Here is a 21,396-nt window from a genome sequence, read left to right on the forward strand (position 1 = left end):
TAAAAGCTACAGTGTTTAAATTACAGTTTCAAAAATCACATTACAAACCCTCTGTTGCTGCAGGAGTCTCGCCAGCGGCTGCCAGGACTTCAGAAGCCTTCTCTTCAGTTTTTTTTTGAGCTTCCTTCAGCTTGGCTGGTTCTTTACCACCTTCCAGTTCTTCCTTCTCTTTCTGCTTCCTCAGTTTGGCTTTTTCTTCCTCACGTTTTTTCCTTTCACGTTCTTTTTTTTCTGCCTTCTTCTGAGCCACTGTTTTCACTTTGAATGAAGGTTCATCATCATCATCCCCACTTTCTGCAGCAGGAGTTGACTTCAGTTTCTGGTTTTTCTTTTGTCCTTTTCTAGACTGGGAGATGTCATCTGATTCATCACCACTCTCACCTGTAGACACTGCCCCTGCACGGTCTTTGCTTTTCTTAATGTTAGTTTCATCTTCTTCTGACAGATCATGCTTTTTATTTGACTTCTGAGTTTTCCCTTTGCTTTTCTTAAGCTGTATTTCATGATCATCATCATCACTGCCAGAAAGCATGTCTTGTTTCGCTTTCTGAGCTTTTTTAGATTTTTTATCTTTATCTTCCATTTCCTCACTGTCGTAGTCATTTTCCAGATTGGCTTTTTTACTCTTTCCTTTCCTTTTTTTGTCTTGTTTTGATAAGCTTTCTTCATTGTCATTTTCAACCTGGTAATTAAACAATTCAATAATCAGCCATGAAAAATTACTTGCTATTGTGAGCTAAGTAGAAGCACTGAAAGATGTCAAGAAAGACTTCTCTTACTGAAGACAAAGTGTGAAAGCAGTAACTATTCCTGCAAAGTGTGCTATGCCTCAACCCACAATTAAAATTTATTCTGATTGGCTTTGAGTAATTATTAGTATGAAGATATGGCTTCTGGTAGAATCTCTCACCAGTTACTTTACTATGAAAATATAATCAACTATAATTAAAAATACATGCATGTCTCACTATACTCCAAGACTAGAACTTTCCTGGGACAGAGGTGCCTTGTATTTTACTGTCCTATTAATGAGCCCACTTTCCCCTCAGTGTTCACCTTTCCTGTAGAAGGTTCCCTGTCAACTTTCCCTCCTTGCGCCTCTATTGACAGCTCTTCCAGCTCCTTCAGGATATCATCTTCACTAAAATAAGAAAAGTTATGGTACTTAAGTAACTGAGTTCTTGTTAAATGGAATAAAATAAGACAGATAGAAAAAAAACCTGCAAGCTTACTCAAAATCTTGTTTCTTCTTCTCTTTTTTCTTTTTGCCTTTGGATTTCTGAGGCTCTTGCTCCTTTGCAGCTCCTGCACCCTCTATCTCAGCAGCAAGGGCATCAATATCAATATCATCTTTTGCACTGAAACACAAAAGAAAAGCAGGGTTATCAAGACTTCCAATGTTAGGTTTATATAAGAAGAAGTCACATGCATAAAACAAAAGCTTCAAAATGTAAAATTCCAATCACCAGATGTCAGCATCACAAGGGGAAACCCCACATTTAACAAACCATTATACCCTATTACTTTATTCCACCCAGTAGGACAAAAAAGAAAAACCCTTGCACTACTTGAAGGGAGGTGGGACAGTCAAATATGTCTCTCCTGAAAGACTGGGTTTGAAAGGTTAGATGTGAGATTTTATAAAACTTCCTGGAAAAATGTAACTAGACTCTTTCACTTCGTTTCTCCAAGAGATAAATATAAATGGTTTAGCCCCTGAAGTCACAGTAATGACAGCAGGTGTCATTAATAGTAAAGCAGGCCCCACAATCAATGCCTAAAAACAAAGCACAAATAGAAGAAAACTTCTAATTTAATAACCAGAGTTCTATTAAGATGCACTTGCAAACAAAAAAAGCTATTGTATATTTATTTAGCAAGTGGAAGTTCTTCACAGCTTCCAACCTGTAACAGTTGGCTATGCTTTGCCCTCAGACTGAAAAGTTTATCTTTCAAAAATAAAAGTAGTCACACAGAGGAACAGTTCAGCCTCGAGCCAGACTCTAAAGCAGATCAGAAAAAAATACCAGTGCAGTTGGCAATCAATCCTTTCTACTACTTACTTCAGTATCACCTCTCCCAAGCCTAAAAAAGGCCAGAAAATTCACTAGACACTTGAAATATGCATCCTTCCTCATTAGATCTCACGATAGCAAGTTTCTCTTTCAAAAGCATTTTCTAACCTCTCATCTGCAACTAAAACACAAGGGGGGGGGGGTGGTGTTACTGTCCTTTATCAATATTTGTAATTCAGGTGCACTTTTTTCTTGACTTGTACCACAAGAATTGAGCAAAGACTAAGCCTAGTGTGCAGAGGTTTTTCCACCTAACCACACTCACTACAATTGTGAGAAAGGAGACCTACCTATTCCCTCTGTATTTAGAGCCCTAATACTCAGGCCAAAATTAGTCTAGTAATCAGTATTATTCTACCAGATCTTGCAGCTTCAAAACAAACAAATAGTAAATAAATATGCATCTAACTCCCTCTTTGATATGTGGGCAGAGATCTGTTGTCTTGCAATCTCACTGACTCAATTATTACCAGCCACTAAAGGCAAATCAATCAAAGACTGACCCACCAAATACCTGAACCTATATCCAGAAAATAAATTGATTTCTTCCAAATTCAGAGCCTCCAAGATGCCAGCAAATTCTGAACTACCAGAACTTCAGCCTTGCCAATTTGCAAGCCCAGGAGCTGAATATTAATGAAAAAAATCAAGTACTTTTGAAGATCCTGAAATTTAGCAAGTCTAAGCTGTACTTACCTTTGCAAAAGGAGTGGGCTGAGAGAATCGTTTTACAAGTGAATGCTGACAGTCACAAACTCATTTTATCTCAAATACTGGACATAAGTGAATCACCCAACATTGTCTATATGTGACAAGAGCACAAATAAGCAAGACACGGTGGTTGTTTTGAAGGCCAAGACTGATTATTTGTACTTAAGATCTTAAATTTTCTTGCTTGTAGACTAGAGAAACCAAATAATAAGCACCACAATGAAACACTTCACTGTACATCACCTTTATTACCAGAAATACTCTTATTTCTAGTCAAGAGAAGAAAAACCACACCTTAAATATACCTAATAGTACTACTTCTGTGCTGAGTAATACGTTTCTTTGAGAAATGTAACTAATAGCTAATGCCTAATTCCTAAACCAATCCCTACCACTTCAAGAGGAAATAACAAACTTTTTGGCTATTTCCATCAAGCTGACTTGACTTTTCAGCAACTTAAGAGCTGTTTTTATAAGCTATTTAACTGCCTGTGCACCAGCAGTAGCATAGACAGCCAAAATAAAAATGTCACCTAGAGTTAAGGCCCTAATACCAGGCTAACTACATTACATCCAGGCCTACACATAGGCCACTCATTTCTTTCTGCATTAAGTGCAGAAATTCAGTTTATTAAGCACACTTGCTTACCTCCTTTTACTTTAGGAGTTAATGGAGAAGATCAAGTCAAATCCAAGCTTGAAACAGTTTTAAAGAGCCCAAAACACAAGCTCCACCACTACTTCTTCCATAGGTGTACTGCTCCCACTACTGCAGGATCTTAGCCATATGGCTGTATAGATACTAAAGAGCCACGTCTTTCAACAGCTTATATTTTACAAAGATATTCTCAAGGCTGGCTTTTCACATAGCAATTTTGCAGAAAGTTATGTCCAAACATAAAACACATGGGTTTTATGCTACTAGCAAGGAGGATGCTTGGAGCTTTCCAGGACATGGCCTTTAAGGGGTGAGGAGTTACTTGTTTTCAAATCAACACACTTTAACTGAACCTTGAAGAAAACCTTTGTGCAGGGGGCAAAAAAATCTCTGAAACACTGAAAAAAAAAAAAAACAAACCATAAGCAGTACGCTTTAACACCCACCAGCAAGAACAACTTGGGAATAATAATGAAGACTGTTCAGCTGTCATGATAGTGGCATAAATATAGTACAAGAGCCTTTCCAGCCTTGGCTTTCACTGCTTAACAGTCAATGGTTTCCAAGAATCATAGAATGCTTTGTGTTGAAAAGGACCTTAAGATCATGTAATTCCAACCCTCTGCTTTTGGCAGGAACAGCTTCCACTAGACCATGTCACCCAAGGCTCTGACCAATCAGGCCTTGAACACTGCCAAACAAATCTACACTACATTTCCACTTCCTAAGAAGTGACATGGTAATCTTTGAACATTTAAGCCTCAATGAAATGAAAGTAAAATTAAGGCTGCACGTACACAAACAGCAGTATGTATAGTTACAATTCTTCTTAAGAGATTTAAAGCAAGAACATCGTTGGAATGCTAAGGAATTCAAATACTGTCTTCCATTACTATGAGTTTATTCCCATACTGACCTTGAATTTCCTTACCTTTAAATACTCTAATAATATTCCACTAGGATTTCATAATAAAAGAAAGTTGAAAATAAGACTGAGAAGGTGCCCTCCCTCTCTTCCCGAGTGATTCTTAAGTCATAAGGAACCCACTGCCCTTAAGATACATAACAGGAGAGCTTCCTTCCTGTTGGCATTGGAAGATACAACTAGGAACTCTTTCCTGTAAACCTTTTTAAGCAGTCCCCTAAAGCACGCTTCAGAAACCCAACACTCTTGCAGGAACTTCCTCCTCCAAAAGGTCTTCACATAGCCGCTCCTGCCCCTCCACTTAGCCTTTTGCAAGGGTCTTAACCCCAACACTAATAGTACCTTATACAGGAACCTGACAGCACCACTATCCTTAAACAGTTTTCAATTCTGACCTCAAATCACTTTCACATGAAGACTTTATAGACTTCAGAGCCTTGCTACCTTGAGCCATTCAAGCCCATAATGCTTTGGGCTCAAGAGAGGCTTGCTGTTGACCAGGTCTGCACACCAAAATAACCAAGTTACTCACCTGATTTTCTTTTGTCTGTTTCAGAAGTGAAATCTGAGCCACCTTTTCTCACTCCCATACGTTCGACTCCAGCCTCTAATTTTGCTGCCAGCTATGAAGAGAGTTCTGGTATTGCTAAAACAGCATTTCAATTCAATAAATACAGCAGGAGTTTGGTGTGTGCACTTCACTCAAACCTAAGCAAACAATTTTCAAAACATTAAATGGCCACAGACATTCCTCCCTGAAGAGCTGTGCTTAATACAGAGCAAGCTATGCAGAAAAAGACACAGCAGTCAGGCTAATTAAAGGAGATGGCAGGAATCAATGACAAGTGTGCAGAGATCATGTTATTTCAGTCACCAAGAAAAACTATTTTTCCTTAGAATCACACCACTGACTAAAAGTCTTTCCCTATGCAATTTCACTGCCTTTTGCCATTTAAGCAATGTAACACTTGAACGCATTCCAAAACTGTTTAGAAGTAACATACAGAAACATTCACATACTTTATATTGAAAAATATTGACCTTACTGCTTTAGAAATTTCATTAAGAAATCATCTCTTACCCAGAAGGGTTCCAGTAAAGGCTACTGAAAACCTGCATTACATCAGGAAAGCCCCTTATGAACAGATTCCTGAATATTCACTGGGTCACTAGTTAAATGCTGTGCTAGCACACCATTCTGTACCAGACCAGGATCAAATATACACTGAGTATCCCAAGTAAGTATTCAGAGATTTTTAAGACAGCCGTGGGCAACAAAGGAAATTCAACATCTCCTCTCATGCCATCAAAGCATCAATTCAGGCCAGTAACAGTGACACTCCAAAACACAACCTAAGCTACTGTGTAAAGCCAAACCAGCAAAAAATAAAGCTACAATCACAAATCCTGCCTGTCAGAGAAATTATGAAATGTTTTCAGTGTGAAGATTTTAAACAGAGTTAGGAAATAAACGAAGAGCTGTCACCTACCGCTGCTCAGTCAGATGGAAAAAGACAGCCAATAGCTCTCCTATTTATAAGATCCCACACAATTGCAAGCTATTGAGTCAGGAAAGTGGAAAAGCCTCGTGACTGATAGATGCACAGTCTGGAGAAGGAAAAAAAAAAATACACTGCAGTGTTTCTCTTGCTAGTGCAGCAAGGAGACAATATTTAAGACTAGAACCCCAGTTAAAACAAAATAAAAACCCTCAGCTAGTTTATAGCATCTGCTGAAATAATACTAAAATAGCACGTACCTTAAAGTGTTAGACTCTTTTTTCCTGGGGGCAGGGCAGAGTGGGCGAGTTTAAAACATGACAAACGAGCACAGTTTTGGAGCAAGTTCTTTTTCTGATGCAATGGCCTGCAACAGCCAGAACCTAGAAATTCCCTGTAGAACCCATCATGAAGCCAGAGTTCACCCTCACACAAGGTTTACATTAATCCTAGTTTCCACATACTAGGCTAGGGTTTGTGTTAGTCTTAAGGGCACACTTCGCCATTTTGCTTACAAACACTTCAATTGTAAAGTCTTATAATTTCTAATGCTTTCTAACAACAAGCAAGATGTATGTTTGAAGTTTTACCTCTTCTTTGGGAATCTAGGGTATTACAAGTGCAAATTAGCACACACTTCACCAGAAGTTATCATGCTCCAAATCAAGATTTAAACTTACAATTCTGAAATATGTTAAGAAGCTCTAATGGTTTCTAAGTTTCTCAGAATTGTTACAAATACATTTTAATTATCTATCATGTATCTTCCATGGAAGATTTAAAAAAATTACTCCAAGTACTGGCATAATTAATATATTCATCAATAGGGATTTTCATAGCATGAAGTTTCCATAGAATCATAGACTAGCTAGGGTTGGAAAGGACCTTAAGATCATCTAGTTCCAACCCCCCTGCCACGGGCAGGGACACCTCTCACTAAACCATGTCACCCAAGGCTCTGTCCAACCTGGCCATAGTAAGGACAGATAATGCATGCACTACAATCTCTTTAAGAGACAAATCTAGGCATAGAAACTTGAAAGACTCCCTGGGCACTGCCCCAGGAAGCAAGGTCAAATACAGGGAAGATAAGACTATAGCTACCAAAGTATGAGTCAATAGCCTTTTAGCATTTTAATTTGTGCAGGGAACTTCTGCAGCTGAAATGCGCAACTGCCCTTCCTCGTCAAACAAGCTCCTCCAGCTTCCCATGCAAGTTTTAAGGAAGGACAGTGTTACAGGTCAGTTGACACCAACAACATTTCACAGACACTCTCTGCTAACAGACAAGCATATTAGCATGATTACCACACAGGCATGTCTTCCTCATGCTCTAAGACCACGAACAATTACACCTTTGAGTACATTATAGTACCCACAATACATATCCCCAAACACAGGGTAAAACTTCACTCTAAGCTGGCACTTTGCATCTACATGTGACAGAGATGGCATCCTGACTAGGTAGCAGTGAGAGAAAAAGTAAAAGAAATTATTAATCCATACATGAACTGCAAGAGTAGAGCAACAGGACTCATTAGCAGTATAAAGGAGACAAGTTGCCCACATTTATACCAATTTAACTCTAGTGAAATTAGTTAAATAAAACTGGAGAAATTAAATGGAAGGATCCAGATTAAAATGAGAACAAGCCCTACTGGAAATCCAACATCTAGCTTTGCAAACAAAGTCAACAAGGTAACACACTCCTGCTGCAACTAAAACTAAAAGGTGCATGTAGACTCAAAAGGTTACTTACTTTTTGATCCACTGCACTGACCAAGACAATTACTAAATCTTGCCTTCGCCTTGCAGCTAAGTCAAGTCAGAACCAATACTAACTAAAATATTTTGAGCATAACAAACTGTTTCTTGTAAAGACGAAGCTGAAATGTCAGAAAATGTTTGTACAACTAAAAACAGACTAAAAAACATTCATGTGCATGGGGCAGGAGAGTGACTAAGTTGACACAGCAAGAAAGCTGCATCACTAATGTGAACTCATTGCCCACATTCCTGCGTAATCAGAACTCCTTCTTGCTGAGGCAACTTTGGAGATATTTCATCATTCACATCACACCAGCTCTTCTAACCACCTTCAAAGGAATGGAGCTGTCATTAAGTCATTTTCTTTGCTCAGAAAAAAAACCAACCAAACTTGAACTTCAAAAAGATTGAAAAGAAGCTGAACCATCTGTTTCCATTTGTTTGGTTTTGCAATAGGTTTAGACCAAGTAAAGCTAGTACTTTTAGACAGGTCTTTACCATTACTCCCCTAGAGCACCTCACCCATCCTCTGTTATACATGGGCTGCAAGCCTGGTAATAGGATGCATTCCTAAATACAAGCTTACCCAAATTAGTAAGTTACCAATGCTGAATGGTCTATTTGTAGGGTTTTTAACTTGCAGGTGTTAAGATAAATAGGCATTCTGTCTTTCACCAGTTTATTTTAGAGCAACTGGTTTAAAATGCTACAGAACACAAAACATTGTGGAATTATTTAATTGTCCAAAACCACGCATCACCAACTTGCTCTTGAAGTGGGTTATGAAACTGAAAATGCAAGTATCTGCTGGCTCAGCAATGCCATTCAAAACATGAAACAAAAGCTATGGTCTTTTTTGTCATCCTTACCTATCAAAGAACATGAATACAGCAACATATTTTCAGAGTAGAATCAGCCACCCTGATTTCCTGCTGAAGACATTTAAATTATGTATGACCAAGAGTCTGAAATTCAGGAAGAACTACACTCCTTCCTTCCTCAGCCCAAGAAGTGAAGCAGTGTCCACCATCAGCACCAGCTATGCAACCCACCACTGCAGCTGACAGGGCTTAAAAAAAAGTCACAGCCTCAGAAAAGTGCCACACTCCCCTTGCCTTTTCCTCCAACTATGGCCAGGGGAGGGTAGAAGTGACTTCCTTCCCCATTCCCAGCAGCCTTTCTCTTCTCATCAGCTCATGTAATCCTGCAGACAAAAGCCCTTGCAGAACACACTTTTCTGGTGGCAAATCAAGTAACACTGCTGAGTTGCGCTGTGAGCACATAAGCACTGTACCAATGCAGTTGAAGCAGTTACAGCATGCTGCTGGGGACAGCAACAGTAAGACCCCAAGTCTGGAAACATCTGACAGCTTGACTGAATATAGTTTGATGCAAAACTACACCTTAGCTGTTTTTCCCAGATGAAGGAAGCTGGTAAGATTTCCTAATTACATGAGACAGCAAGGAAGTGAAATTTGACTAAAAGCATAACTGCTCTGTACTCAGGCTCCCCAGACAATGATTCCATTTTTAATATTAAAGAGTCATGCCTTCTTTTTCAAGTTTGGCTGAGGAAAAAGAAGAGTGGCATAACAGGTAAGCAAAACTGTCTGAAAGAGACATAGAAAACCTTTAACCCCAACAGATCCTAGAAAAACGGAAAAATCTCCTTTATTCAACACAGATTTAAAAATAAAAACAACAACAAAAAAAAAAACCCACTCACTACAATCTAAAATTTGCATTTAAACAAAGATACAGCAGAACTTCAACATAACCTCCTGTAGGGGCTAGCAGAAGGCAACACAGAGCTCCGTAGTTCTTCAAGGTTCAGTTTAAGTGTTTAGGTGCCAATAGAACTAGGTGACTAAAAGCATGGAATAGGAAACACTAAAGAACTGGCATTCAGTCTCACTGAACTAGTTCTTTCAGGTTTTGGCTGTTTAGAAGAAGTGCAATGATGACAGAAATTACCTCCAAGTCCACTGTTTTACAACTTCCATGTCCTATGCATTTTACTGCACAAAATCAAAACTAATCACAAAAATACCATTTAGAACACTTCATAAAATACACTTTAGATTGTCTATGAACCTGAAGCAGAAAGGATGCCCACCCACATTAACTATAATTAAAAAAACATACTTCATCTTACAGCATCAATTTACCTGAAGAAGCACCTATCAGTTTTAAGAGAGCATGTTAAAAATCTCCACTAGACTACCGTAAAAGAAAAATCGATACACGGGAACAATAAGTCATCAGTGCTGCAAACACTGATGCATCAACACATACATCTTCTGTAAAACAGCAGCTGCTTTCAGACCAAATGGCACTGTACCTTTTTGGCAAGACAAACTTAACTATATTAATTATGTGTTCCTGTAATTTGCGTTCAGGAAAATAATTTCCTCCACCAGTCAAAGGGACTGTTTTTCTGTAGGGAGGAAGAACAGGAACATTATGCAAGCATTAAGAGCTACTGAACAGGAGATTTCATCCAAAACTGTAACCTTCACTCCTAGGCAGCTTTAAATGATGAACAGTAGAGAACAAATGTACAGAGACACACATGAGCCCGGAGTCAGAAAAACATGACAATTAAAACCAGCAAAGGTATGTAGAACTGTCAGCTCGTCTGGTTTAACGAGTGTCAACAACAGCAGCAAAGTTTAACTTGCCATAAACCTCTATATTCTGAGCATGGCTTGCCAGAGATCTTCAGAGAATCAAAGAACAGTGTCTGCAATTCCTCTGGCTTGCAATGTACTATTTCCATACTTTTCATAAATAGGTTAGTTATACATAAGGTTTAAGTGCCTTCGTGGAAGTAATAGATGAAGAAAACAGATTTCCACAAGAAAATATGATTCTAACAACCTACTTCGTGTACTGCAGTGGTTTTGGTTTGTGATACCATTACCACAAATATTTGAAAAATTGACAGTCTTTTTACAATGATGCTTTGCTTAAAAAAAAAAAAATAAAAATCCAAACCTATAAAATTAGTTTTCCTATGAATATGAAAGGCCTGCATTAATAACTACAGGCTGGGAAAACAGAAATACACATTTGCATTGAACAGGCCAACAAACTTCTGTAATGGAGAAATTATCTTGCATTAGTTCATCTTGCAGTACAAAATCCTACCATCTTCCAGATGAGAACTGCAAAACAGGGATTTCAAGGGTTTATACGCTGCTCTCAATGGAGCTGCAAATGCTCTGCTTGTGGAAATATGTTTCAGAACAGATATGGTTATGTTTTCTAATGTACAGAATGTTTCTGAATTACAGGTATCTGAAGGCTTGCTAGCCTTCACAGAACTTTCCTACACAACATTAAGAAGATGCTACTTAACAGACTAATAAAAGAGAGCCAAATAGAACAACTAGTAGTCAATGCCAGGAGTTTAATTTGTAGAAGAGAAAGCAATATATAGCATCAGCAACAGCACTCTATGTCTTAATTTAGCAGCAGTGTTCACTCTTGGCTGCAGAATCACAGCTGGCACCTCTAACTTCTAAAGCAACATGCATGAATGATCAGAGCAGTATGCCTAGGCAACAGTTCACAATATTAAAGGGCACAAGAATAAACACGCCTAAAGACTACCTACTGGAAACGAAAGAAAGCTACTAAGAGAAAGATGACTTACAGCTAGGAGAAGAGTAAAAACACATGAAAAGATAACACCATCAAGGGGAAAAGGTCCATATCCTATGCCAGAAATAATTTATACCATATAGCATACTTAATTGGAAATCTACAGCAGCAGCTTAAAGCTTAAATTCAAAGCACAGTTCTGTAGTTTACAACAGCCTTTCTTCCCACACATTAGAAAAGAAATAATAATAATCCTATATGGAATTCACAAAGACAGCAGGGTAGAACCTTGGTATAACTTCTTCCATTACAGCTGTATCCAAGAGCCAAAGAATATCACTCCTGGGAGGAGCTAGACTACACATTAGAACACCTACTCTTCCATTAGGAAGGCCTGAAAACTCAGATACCTTTTTTTTTTTAATTTGCTATGACATTTCATTCAAAAATGAGTGATTAACACGACCATAAAAATTCTAAAGAGGAAGCAAAACTTCTACATGGCTTAAGAGCTATTTATGACCGAAGGCACTCTCCACCTTTACAAAGCGTATCACTTACTACACAGCACACTGAGTTTTTCCCTGCAGTGACCATGTATCTGACCATTCTAGATAAATATGTTCTTTACTGACAGATGCACAGCAAACAAGCAGCACGAGTCAATAAGAGAGTTCAAGAGGAATATAACAAAAGCACTGGTATAGTAGAAACAGGTTTGTAGGTGTATCTGTTCAGGCAGCAATCTGTATTCCTAGCAGACAACAATCTTGCATCACCATTCTTTCCCTGCTCACCACAGCTGTCATCTCACTCTGGATCTTATCCTTTTGTACTTACACTTTGCTCCCATGACAAAATTAATTCTCACCCTTATTTACCAGCACACTTCCAAAACATAAATTAACACTCGTAAGTATGACCTCCTCTGTACTCAGCAGAAACAAGGGAGGAGTAAACCACACAACAGAAGACAAAGCTATGTGGGTAAAGGGAGAAAAGCAGAGTAAAGATGACATGTACCTTCCATAACTTGGCTCAGTATGTCAGAAGACAAGCAGGAAATCTGTCACATCCATTCTCAAACCAACATTCACAACACAGACACACCACGTGCATCTTCCCACATGCAAGTGCATCTGCACTGCAAGTTATGCCCATGAGCTGCCACATGCTTTGGGAGCTGCAGTCAAAAGGAACATAAGGGATTGTAACAGAATTGTTGGAGAAAGAGGAAAAGGAAGAGTAAACAACACTGCACGTCACAGAACTGAAGATGCAAGACGCAAAACTGACAAGAAGCCTTTGATTACACAGTACCATTCCTCTCGCTTTACTGGAAACTGAAGCGAGACTGATGGTGGATGCTACAGTCCAATCTCAAACTACAGATGCAAATATGTGATGCAGCCTATCCCTCCCTCGAGGGAACCTGACATTCACAGTGATGTCAGCTAGAACTAACACCACCAGATAATCACAGCACCTCTGCAGAGCCTATTCCAAAACATCACTGGCTTTCCAGGTTTATCCTCACTCCCATCCCCTCAAACTCTCTACTATAACATACACCCAGTCTAACCATGCTGTCCTTCTCAAACATGTATCTGTTTAAATTCTTTCATGTCATCTCTCCCATTGCCATACAGTCAGGCAGCCCTGTGACACTGTATTGCCACTGCTAGTAGCAGTAAATAAGCTCTGCACTGCACTGCACTTGCAAGGCCTTAGGACTACAGCTACTTTGTCGGGCTACTTTGGCTGAACTTTTCTTAACCTGCCTGCAACTGTTCCTTGATTTAGCTGTGACAGCAACTTCTCTAATTGACCAAGGTGCCTATGCCTAATTGCTTCTACTTTTGTTTACTTAGGCAGGCTGCAACCAGAGTCTCATATAGAGAGCAGTAATAAGCAGTCACTCTGTACAGAATGAGATATTCACAGCTCTACAACAACAGAGTCATAGAATCACAGAATAACTAGGGTTAGAAAGGACCTTAAGACCATCTAGTTCCAACCCCCCTGCCGTAGGCAGGGACACCTTACACTAAATCATATCACCCAAGGCCTCGTCCAACCTGGCCTTGAACACTACCAGGGATGGAGCATTCACAACTTCCCTGGGCAACCCATTCCAGTGCCTCACCACCCTAACAGGAAAGAATTTCCTCCTTATATCCAACCTAAACTTCCCCTGTTTAAGTTTTAACCCGTTACCCCTTGTCCTGTCACTACAGCCTCTAATGAAGAGTCCATCCCCAGCATCCCTACAGGTCCCCTTCAGATGCTGGAAGGCTGCTATGAGGTCTCCACACAGCCTTCTCTTCTCCAGGATGAACAGCCCCAACTTTCTCAGCCTGTCTTTATATGGGAGGTGCTCCAGTCCCCTGATCATCCTCATGGCCCTTCTCTGGACCTGTTCCAACAGTTCCATGTCCTTTTTATGTTGAGGACACCAGAACTGCACACAATACTCCAAGTGAGGTCTCACAAGAGCAGAGTAGAGGGGCAGGATCACCTCCTTTGACCTGTTGGTCACGCTCCTTTTGATGCAGCCCAGGATACAGTTGGCTTTCTGAGCTGCGAGCACACACTGCCGGCTCATGTTCATTTTCTCATCAAGCACCACCCCCAAGTCCTTCTCCACAGGGCTGCTCTGAATCTCTTCTCTGCCCAACCTGTAGCTGTGCCTGGGATTGCCCCAACCCAGCTGTAGGACCTTCCACTTGGCATGGTTAAACTTCATGAGGTTGGCATCAGCCCACCTCACAAGTGTGTCAAGGTCCCTCTGGATGGCATTCCTTCCCTCCAGCGTATCAACCGAACCACACAGCTTGGTGTCATTGGCAAACATGCTGAGGGCGCACTCAATCCCACTGTCCATGTCAGCAACGAAGATGCTAAACAAGACCGGTCCCAACACCAATCCATGAGGGACACCACTCATTACTGGTCTCCAGGTGGACATTGAGCCATTGACTACAACTCTTTGTGTGCAGCCATCCAGCCAGTTCTCTACCCACCGAGTGGGCTGTCCATCAAATTGATGTCGCTCCAATTTAGAGACAAGGATGTCATGCGGGACAGTGTCGAACGCTTTACACAAGTCCAGGCAGATGACATCAACTGCTCTACCCCTGTCCATCAGTTCTGTAGCCCCATCACATAAGGCCACCAAATTGGTCAGGCAGGATTTCCCCTTAGTGAAGCCATGCTGGCTGTTACCAAGCACCTTGTTGATTTTCATGTGCCTTAGCATGCCATCCAGGAGAATCTGCTCCAAGATTTTGCCAGGCACAGAGGTGAGACTGACTGGTCTGTAATTCCCCGGGTCATCCATTTTCCCCTTCTTGAAAATGGGGGTTATATTTCCCTTTTTCCAGCCATCGGGAACTTCACCTGACTGCCATGATTTCTCAAATATGATGGCCAGCGGCTTTGCAACTTCATTTGCCAGCTCCTTCAGGACCCGCGGATGGATCTCATCAGGACCCATGGACTTGTGCACGTTCAGATTTTTAAGATGGTCTCAAACCAGTTCCTCTCCTACAGTGTGCGCAAGGTCTTCATTCTCACAGTCCCTGCATCTGCCTTCCAAGACTTGGGTGGTGCAGTCAGAGCCTTTGCCAGTGAAGACCGAGGCAAAGAAGTCATTCAGAACCTCAGCCTTCTCCAAATCCTGTGTAGCCAGTTCTCCCGAGAGCTTCCTGAGGGGGGCTATGTTCTCCCTAGTCTGTTTTTTATTTGCTATGTACCTGTAGAATCCCTTCCTGTTATCTTTAATACCTCTAGCTAAGTTTAATTCTAGCTGGGCCTTAGCTTTCCTAACCAGGTCCCTAGCTTCCCAGACAACATCCCTGTACTCTTCCCATGCCACCTGTCCTTGCTTCAACTTATTATAAGCCTCTTTTTTCATCTGAATTTTCCTCAGGAGCTCCTTATCCATCCAAGGAGGTCTCCTGGCCCTCCTGCTGCACTTCCTTCTGGTTGGGATGCAACACTCCTGAGGTTGTAGCAGGTGATCCTTGAGTATCAACCAAGAGTCTTGGGCCCCTCTGCCCTCTAGGGCTCTATCCCATGGAACCTTCTGAAGCAGGTTCCTGAAGAGGCCAAAGTCTGCTCTTTTGAAGTCCAGGGCAGTGAGCTTGCTGCACGCTCTTCTCACTGTCCTGAGGATCTCAAATTCGAGCATCTTGTGATTGCTGCATCCAAGGCTGCCCTGAAGAGTCACATTTCCAACGAGCCCTTCCCTGTTGGTGAGCACGAGGTCAAGCATAGCACCTCTCCTTGTCAGCTCCTCTATTACTTGCAGAAGGAAGTTGTCTTCTACACAATCGAGGAACCTCCTGGATTGCTTGTGCTGGGCCGTACCGTCCTTCCAACAGATGTCAGGGTGGTTGAAGTCACTCATGAGAACAAGGGCCTGTGAGCGTGAGATGATGTAGTACAGAGAAATACAGGCCTGATATAGCAGCAGATGCCTTGAGAAGTGGAAGCACAGGGCTGAGAGGAGAGGCGTGCAGGCATGGATAAACAAGACAGCTTGTACAGGACTCAGCGCTGGACATACCACAACTCACCAGCAACTGACCAAGAGAAATGCAGGCCTGGACAAAACCATTTTTAGGGGTAACAAACAAGAAAGAAGCATTACCTAATACACAGTGCCTTTTACATATTTGGATGAGACACAAAGCTGCAAACCAATGAAAAGCAAAGGCACATTAGCAAGCATATAAAAACATCTCGGGTGGATCCCAGAGTGAGGAAGATGAAACCGTCAACATGAACAACCATATTGCTCCTCATGAAGGGCACTGATGCTGTAACATGCTGCAGCAGCTTACCATCACCAGGATGAAATCCTAAAACTCAGAGCAGCGGTGAGGGTGAATGCAACCATTTCAACTGAATGGTTGTTCTCTGTTTTCCTAACAATCTGAATTAATAATCATTACTCTCTCAGGATTTCAATTATTCTAACAATAAATTCTTGGCCTCTCTTTTAAGGTATGCCTCCATTTTTCAGCACAAATGAGGCTTTGTGCACAGCACCCAAGAGAGGCCTGTGCTCAGTAATTTACAGAGCTACAGAAACGTGCACAGATACACAAAGAGAATAAGGTATCAAGTAGCACCAAGACTCTCAAAGCATCCCTGCACAGCAGTCACTGTCACGGAAAAGCCCTGAGCAGCAGTGCCTCAACACATGAAGGCTTTTGCACGACTCTGGCATCTACCACACTAGGTGCAAAGACAAGCACTAGGCCACTTTTACTTTCAAGCACAAAGATCCACCCTTCCTTCTTCCTTCCCAAATCACACTTGATTCATTTTCTCAACAGAGCTGCTCCCAAGATATACCTGTGAAATACAAGCTGACAACAGACACTAAGAAGCTGCATATATGGTATGGCAAAAGGTGCAAGGAAAAACAGTCAAGACAAGCAGAACACTTCACTAGTTACATACTCACTACTCCGAATGGACCAGAAAAACTAAAACAGTTTGCACCCTAACACGGTAAAATGTAACAACTTTAAGTCACTAACATCTTATTACAATACACATACAGGTAGCAAAGAATGCTTAGCGAGAAAAAAAAATTGTTTTGTGAAACAGCCATCATAGGAAGTACTTTCATAACAGAAACAATGACCCAAAAAGGATACACAAACTGAGCAGTCTAGGTAAGGAAAAGTTGTGATTTCCACTTCAGACACATTTGAAGATACGAGTTTTCATTTAACTCCTTGTCAGTATTAACAATTAAAACCACTCTCCAAATTGGTTCTGTATCTGGTTTTATTATCTTATAGTGACAAATAACAATATGTTCTCTCCTACTACTGTAAACACACACAATGTCATTCAGTTAGTGTTCCATATGGTTAATACAGCTGCCATTCTAAGAATCCTTACACACAAGGAAAGTTCACAGATGGGGCAGTACCCAAGATGACATGCACATAACCACAGAAGTGATCCTCTTTCCTTATAATCACTAAAATATACAACATCTGCATTTATTAAACATATACAAGTCACCAAGTTACAGCGTGACCTATAGCACTGTCTCCCATTAAAAAAAAACGAAATGAAAACCAAACACTTCGGGCACTGCAACTGCACCGAACAGCTGTTTTTAGCTGACAACCGAGATCGGCTCTCACAACCAGCAGTCAGCTGACACTGCTCTCGGACAAGCGCCCGAGAGCCCAGGCGAGGATCAAGGAAGCAGCATGCAGAGACCGCAAAGGAGGCGGCGGCGGCAGCAGCGACAACACATCCGCTCCAGCGCCAACCGACAAGTTTCTCCCACCGCGGCCGCAGGACACCCACCCGCCCGCCCGCCCCGCGCGGCGGTGCCGGGCCCGCCGTATCCTCAGGCTTCCGGTGCCGGCCGGGCCCGCACGCACAACCAGTACCGCTCCACCAGGTGAAAAACACGACCGGGCCTTCCACCCAGCCAACGTCCGCCCGGCCGGGCCGAGCTGGGCCTAGCGCGCCCCTCCTGCCCGCCACCTCCGACGAGGCCGCGAGCCCCTGCAGGCCTGACTCAGCGCCGCGACACCGGTGCTCACCACGAGCGATGTCAGCAGCCCAGGAAAAGGGACCGAGGCGAAGAGCCGTCATCCACCCTACCTGTCCTCGTTCTTGTTCTTCTGCTTCTTGCCCATAGCGGCAGCACCGTCGCTTAACGCACACTTCAACGCTACCCGCCCGCCTGCGCGCAGACCCGTGCATATGGGGAAAGCCACCGCCTCCACCGCCGCCGCCCGCCCCTGACTCGCGTCGCGCACGCGCCCGCCCAGCCCCACCTCCACCTCCACCGCCGTCCCGGCCTGCCCAGCGACGACCGGCGGCCGCCACCGCCTCCCCGGCCGGGCACTGCCTCCGCGCGCTGGCGCCCCCCGCCGGCCGGAGGGGGAACAGGCGGCGCTGCCGGGACGGGGATCGAGGGGAAGAATCATAGCATCAACTAGGCTGAAATAGGCCTTCAAGATCATGAAGTCCGACCTTCACGCCAGGACTGCCAAGACCACCACTAAACCGCGTCACTGAGGGCCTCATCTGCATGGGTTTTGAACACTTCCAGGGACAGTGATTCCACCACTTCCCTGGGAAGACTGTTCCAACACCTGATGGCTGCTCTCAGGGTTTGCATTGACTAGACACAGCAACATCGGCTTTACTTCCACCAGTTCCATTCTTCAGGCAGCCCTGGCAAAGGTCTAAGCAATGCCCCAGATCTGCAGGTTCCATCCCACTTTCCCAAATGGCCGCATTTGCTCCCTGCTTGGCCATAAAAAGAGCGACCAGATAGCCAAAGTAAACACATCTGGGAAGCTTTTATCCAGAGTCAAAAAGGACAGTTAGGTCCAACTGGGCAAATGGAGTGGTTAAGAGGAAAGCTTTCAGGGCACATGGCGAGCAGGCAGTAGCTGAGATGTGGGCACTGCTCCATGCACCTCGGTATCTTTCCTCTGCTCACAGCTTTGCTGGCCCATCATCCCCATCACTTATCCCCATTGGAGGTGAGGTGTGAACGACAAAACAGTACCATCTGCCCTGTGGTGCCTGGCCTCCCACCAAAGCAGGGGCATGGAGTAGACAGGGCTCAGTTGTACCTCAGTGTAAAGGATCAAACTCAGCTCCATTGACAGGAGAGGTACACTGACAGGGAGCTCGGCTGCTGGGCAGCAACATCAGCCAAGCGTTTCCTTCCCTCATCACCACATTTTCTCAGCATACAGAGATTTTTCTCCCTCTCCCCTCCAAGAAACAGTACAGGAGCTGAAACAGTGCTGCATTCTCTTGCAGGGGAGACTGAACAGTGCTGCTGTGGGACAGGAGAAGACAGGATGTAGACTCACAGACATGGGTCACAGAAGTCAGACATTCAGCACTGAGTATTACAGCAGGGGGGAGGCTCTCAGTTACAACCCCATCTCCTCTTGGTAATGTTTCTCAAGAGCAAAGAAAGATGGGGCAGGAATAACAGTGATGATGGGGATCTCGGATATTACAGTATTTAATATGCTTCGAGAGCAGCACATTTTCTGTCATTGTCACAGAATCATAGAATACCAGGTTGGAAGGGACCTCAACAATCACCTGGTCCAACCTTTCTCGGCAAAGCATGAATCAAAGTCATAGCCCCGTTAATTTTATTGGCAGACAGAGCAAGCCTCACTGTTCTCTTCATCTTCTAGCCTCAGGATCACCACCTCCATCTTGTTTCTCTCCCCAAAGCCCTCAATTCCTACTTTTCTCCACCTTCATACAGCTGTACTCCTTATCAGCCTTCCCACCTCGGGCACCCAGCAGACTGCAGATAAGACCAGAAGTTTATCTTCCCGCCCCACCTTCCCCATCAGCATAGTTCAGTACTGGTAAATCAGATTTCCAGGAAACAAGAAAGCAGAACACTTGGGATTTTTTTTTTAATCACACTTTAATATCCTGTTATTTAAATGTGCGCATCTTCCAGCGCACTTGCAACAAGAGCAGCAGAGACAAGCCCCTGCCACTCCAGCACGGCCCTCCTGCTCTCACCAGGCCTGCAGGAGAGCCCGCCCGAGCCCCACCTGCCCTCACCGAGGCGCCCTTACCTCACGGCGTCACTCGAGGGGCCTAACCCCGCAGATCCCGGCCGTTATGACCCTGCCGCGCCCCGACTCCCTGCGGGAGCTCGGCCTCACATGCCCCAACCCCGAGAAGAAATCCACGAGGAGTCCCCCAGGAAGGAAACAGCAGTACCCCCCAACTCCCGCCGGCGGCATCACTCGAGAGCCGTTCACTACCGCCTCACACCGAGTGGAGGGAATGGGCGGGGCTCCGCAGCGACGGGGTGCATCCTGTCCCTCCCCAGAATCGCTCGGCCCGTGTTCCGACGCTTCCGTCGGGCGGGTCACAAGAGGGGAAGACAGAGATAAGCCGGTGCGCAAGGCCGGGAGGAGAGCGATTGCTAACGGAAAGGAACAGGACGGGAGCGGACAGAACACTGCCCCTGCAATGGTAAGTCCCGTCGGGCTGGAACCGCGGCTGAGCCCCGCCCCTGCCGCTGGGCAGACACACTAAACCCCGCCCGCCCGGCCTTTAGCGGCTGGTGCGACTCCCACCCACCCACAGCGGCGCATGCGCGTTAGGCTATCAGGGAACGCAGTGGCCAGCGCTGCGTACGCTCTCGCGAGACTTCGGTGGGGTGCGGCCTGTGTGAGGCGGGGAGTGGGGTAGGGGGGCGTGCTGTGCGCGGCAGCGGAGGATAGACGTGGAAGAGGAGGCGTGAGTGGGGTTTGAGTTCCGTGGCTCTGGCCGCTTGTGGTGGGGGGCAGCGGGGCTGGGAGAGGGTGAGGCTTTCCCTGGATAGCTCCTAAGAAGCTGGATGGGTGGGTGTGTGTGTGCGCGCGCGGGTCCGTTCTTTGTAACGGCTCCGCAGTGCGGGTCCTCCTCACCCCGCGGCGCACCTCGGCCCCGTTACGGGCCGTGGGTCGGGCCCCCGGCGTCCCTCTGTAGCAGAGAGGGCAGGACCCCGTCAGCGTTGCTGAGCCCCCTCGGGAGCCAGCCTCGGGCGCACCCCCTTGCAGAGTAGGAAATGCTTATTGGCGCCGAGGCTTCCGGGGCTGGAGGAGCCGGGAGCCCTCTGGGGGCCTCAGGCTGTGGTGGGCATTGGCTGGTGTTTTTATGTTTTCCTTCCTGTTTGCTTGGAGGAGGAGTCTGCCTCAGCTGAGCAGGATTCCCTCTCTCCCCTGAATACCTAGCGGCTTCCGAGGTGCGCTAGCAAGCTTCTTATTTCCTATGTAAAGGCAAGAAAGGAGATAGGAAACATTTATGGAGAGACTTGGTAGTTAGCAGCGTCAGTGAGAGGGAGTCAAGATGAGGCGCTGCAGGTCAGAGCAAGCGTGGTAGTGACACGTGTGGAGTGTGTCAACAGGGTCAGCACTGCTGAGGTTGTTTTGCATTTGGAGTGCTGCTGTGATGTTGATACTTTGCCCATCGCTATATAAAAAGCTTTCTTGCCTCGGCATGCAAGGTGTTTTACAAAGCCAATTAGTTTGGCTGGTTTGAAATACAGCCAAGAGTAATCTGGAACCCAAATTCACATCAAATCTATGGCCTGCAGGTTGAGAATCTGATTAGGGTGACTGTGTA

General features: G+C 44.2%; 1 protein-coding gene across 1 annotated transcript in view; it reads right to left on the reverse strand.

Moving 5' to 3' along the window:
* Nucleotides 1-19,664, reverse strand: part of EIF5B (eukaryotic translation initiation factor 5B) — a 40,440-nt gene extending 20,776 nt beyond the window's left edge. The window contains exons 1-5 of the mRNA XM_057422166.1: nt 19,439-19,664; nt 18,979-19,084; nt 1,233-1,358; nt 1,057-1,141; nt 49-682 (exon numbers count right to left, since the gene is read on the reverse strand). Of these exons, the coding sequence (XP_057278149.1) occupies nt 49-682; nt 1,057-1,141; nt 1,233-1,358; nt 18,979-19,084; nt 19,439-19,478 (991 nt within the window). The 5' untranslated portion in view covers nt 19,479-19,664. The remainder of the gene's footprint in view (nt 1-48; nt 683-1,056; nt 1,142-1,232; nt 1,359-18,978; nt 19,085-19,438) is intronic.
* Nucleotides 19,665-21,396: the final 1,732 nt, after the last annotated feature.

Source organism: Pezoporus wallicus, unplaced genomic scaffold (genome assembly GCF_028554395.1).
Source record: "Pezoporus wallicus isolate ANWC-B61680 ecotype Strahan unplaced genomic scaffold, APGP_CSIRO_Pwel_v1 contig_5785, whole genome shotgun sequence".
NCBI classification, from domain to species: domain Eukaryota; kingdom Metazoa; phylum Chordata; class Aves; order Psittaciformes; family Psittacidae; genus Pezoporus; species Pezoporus wallicus.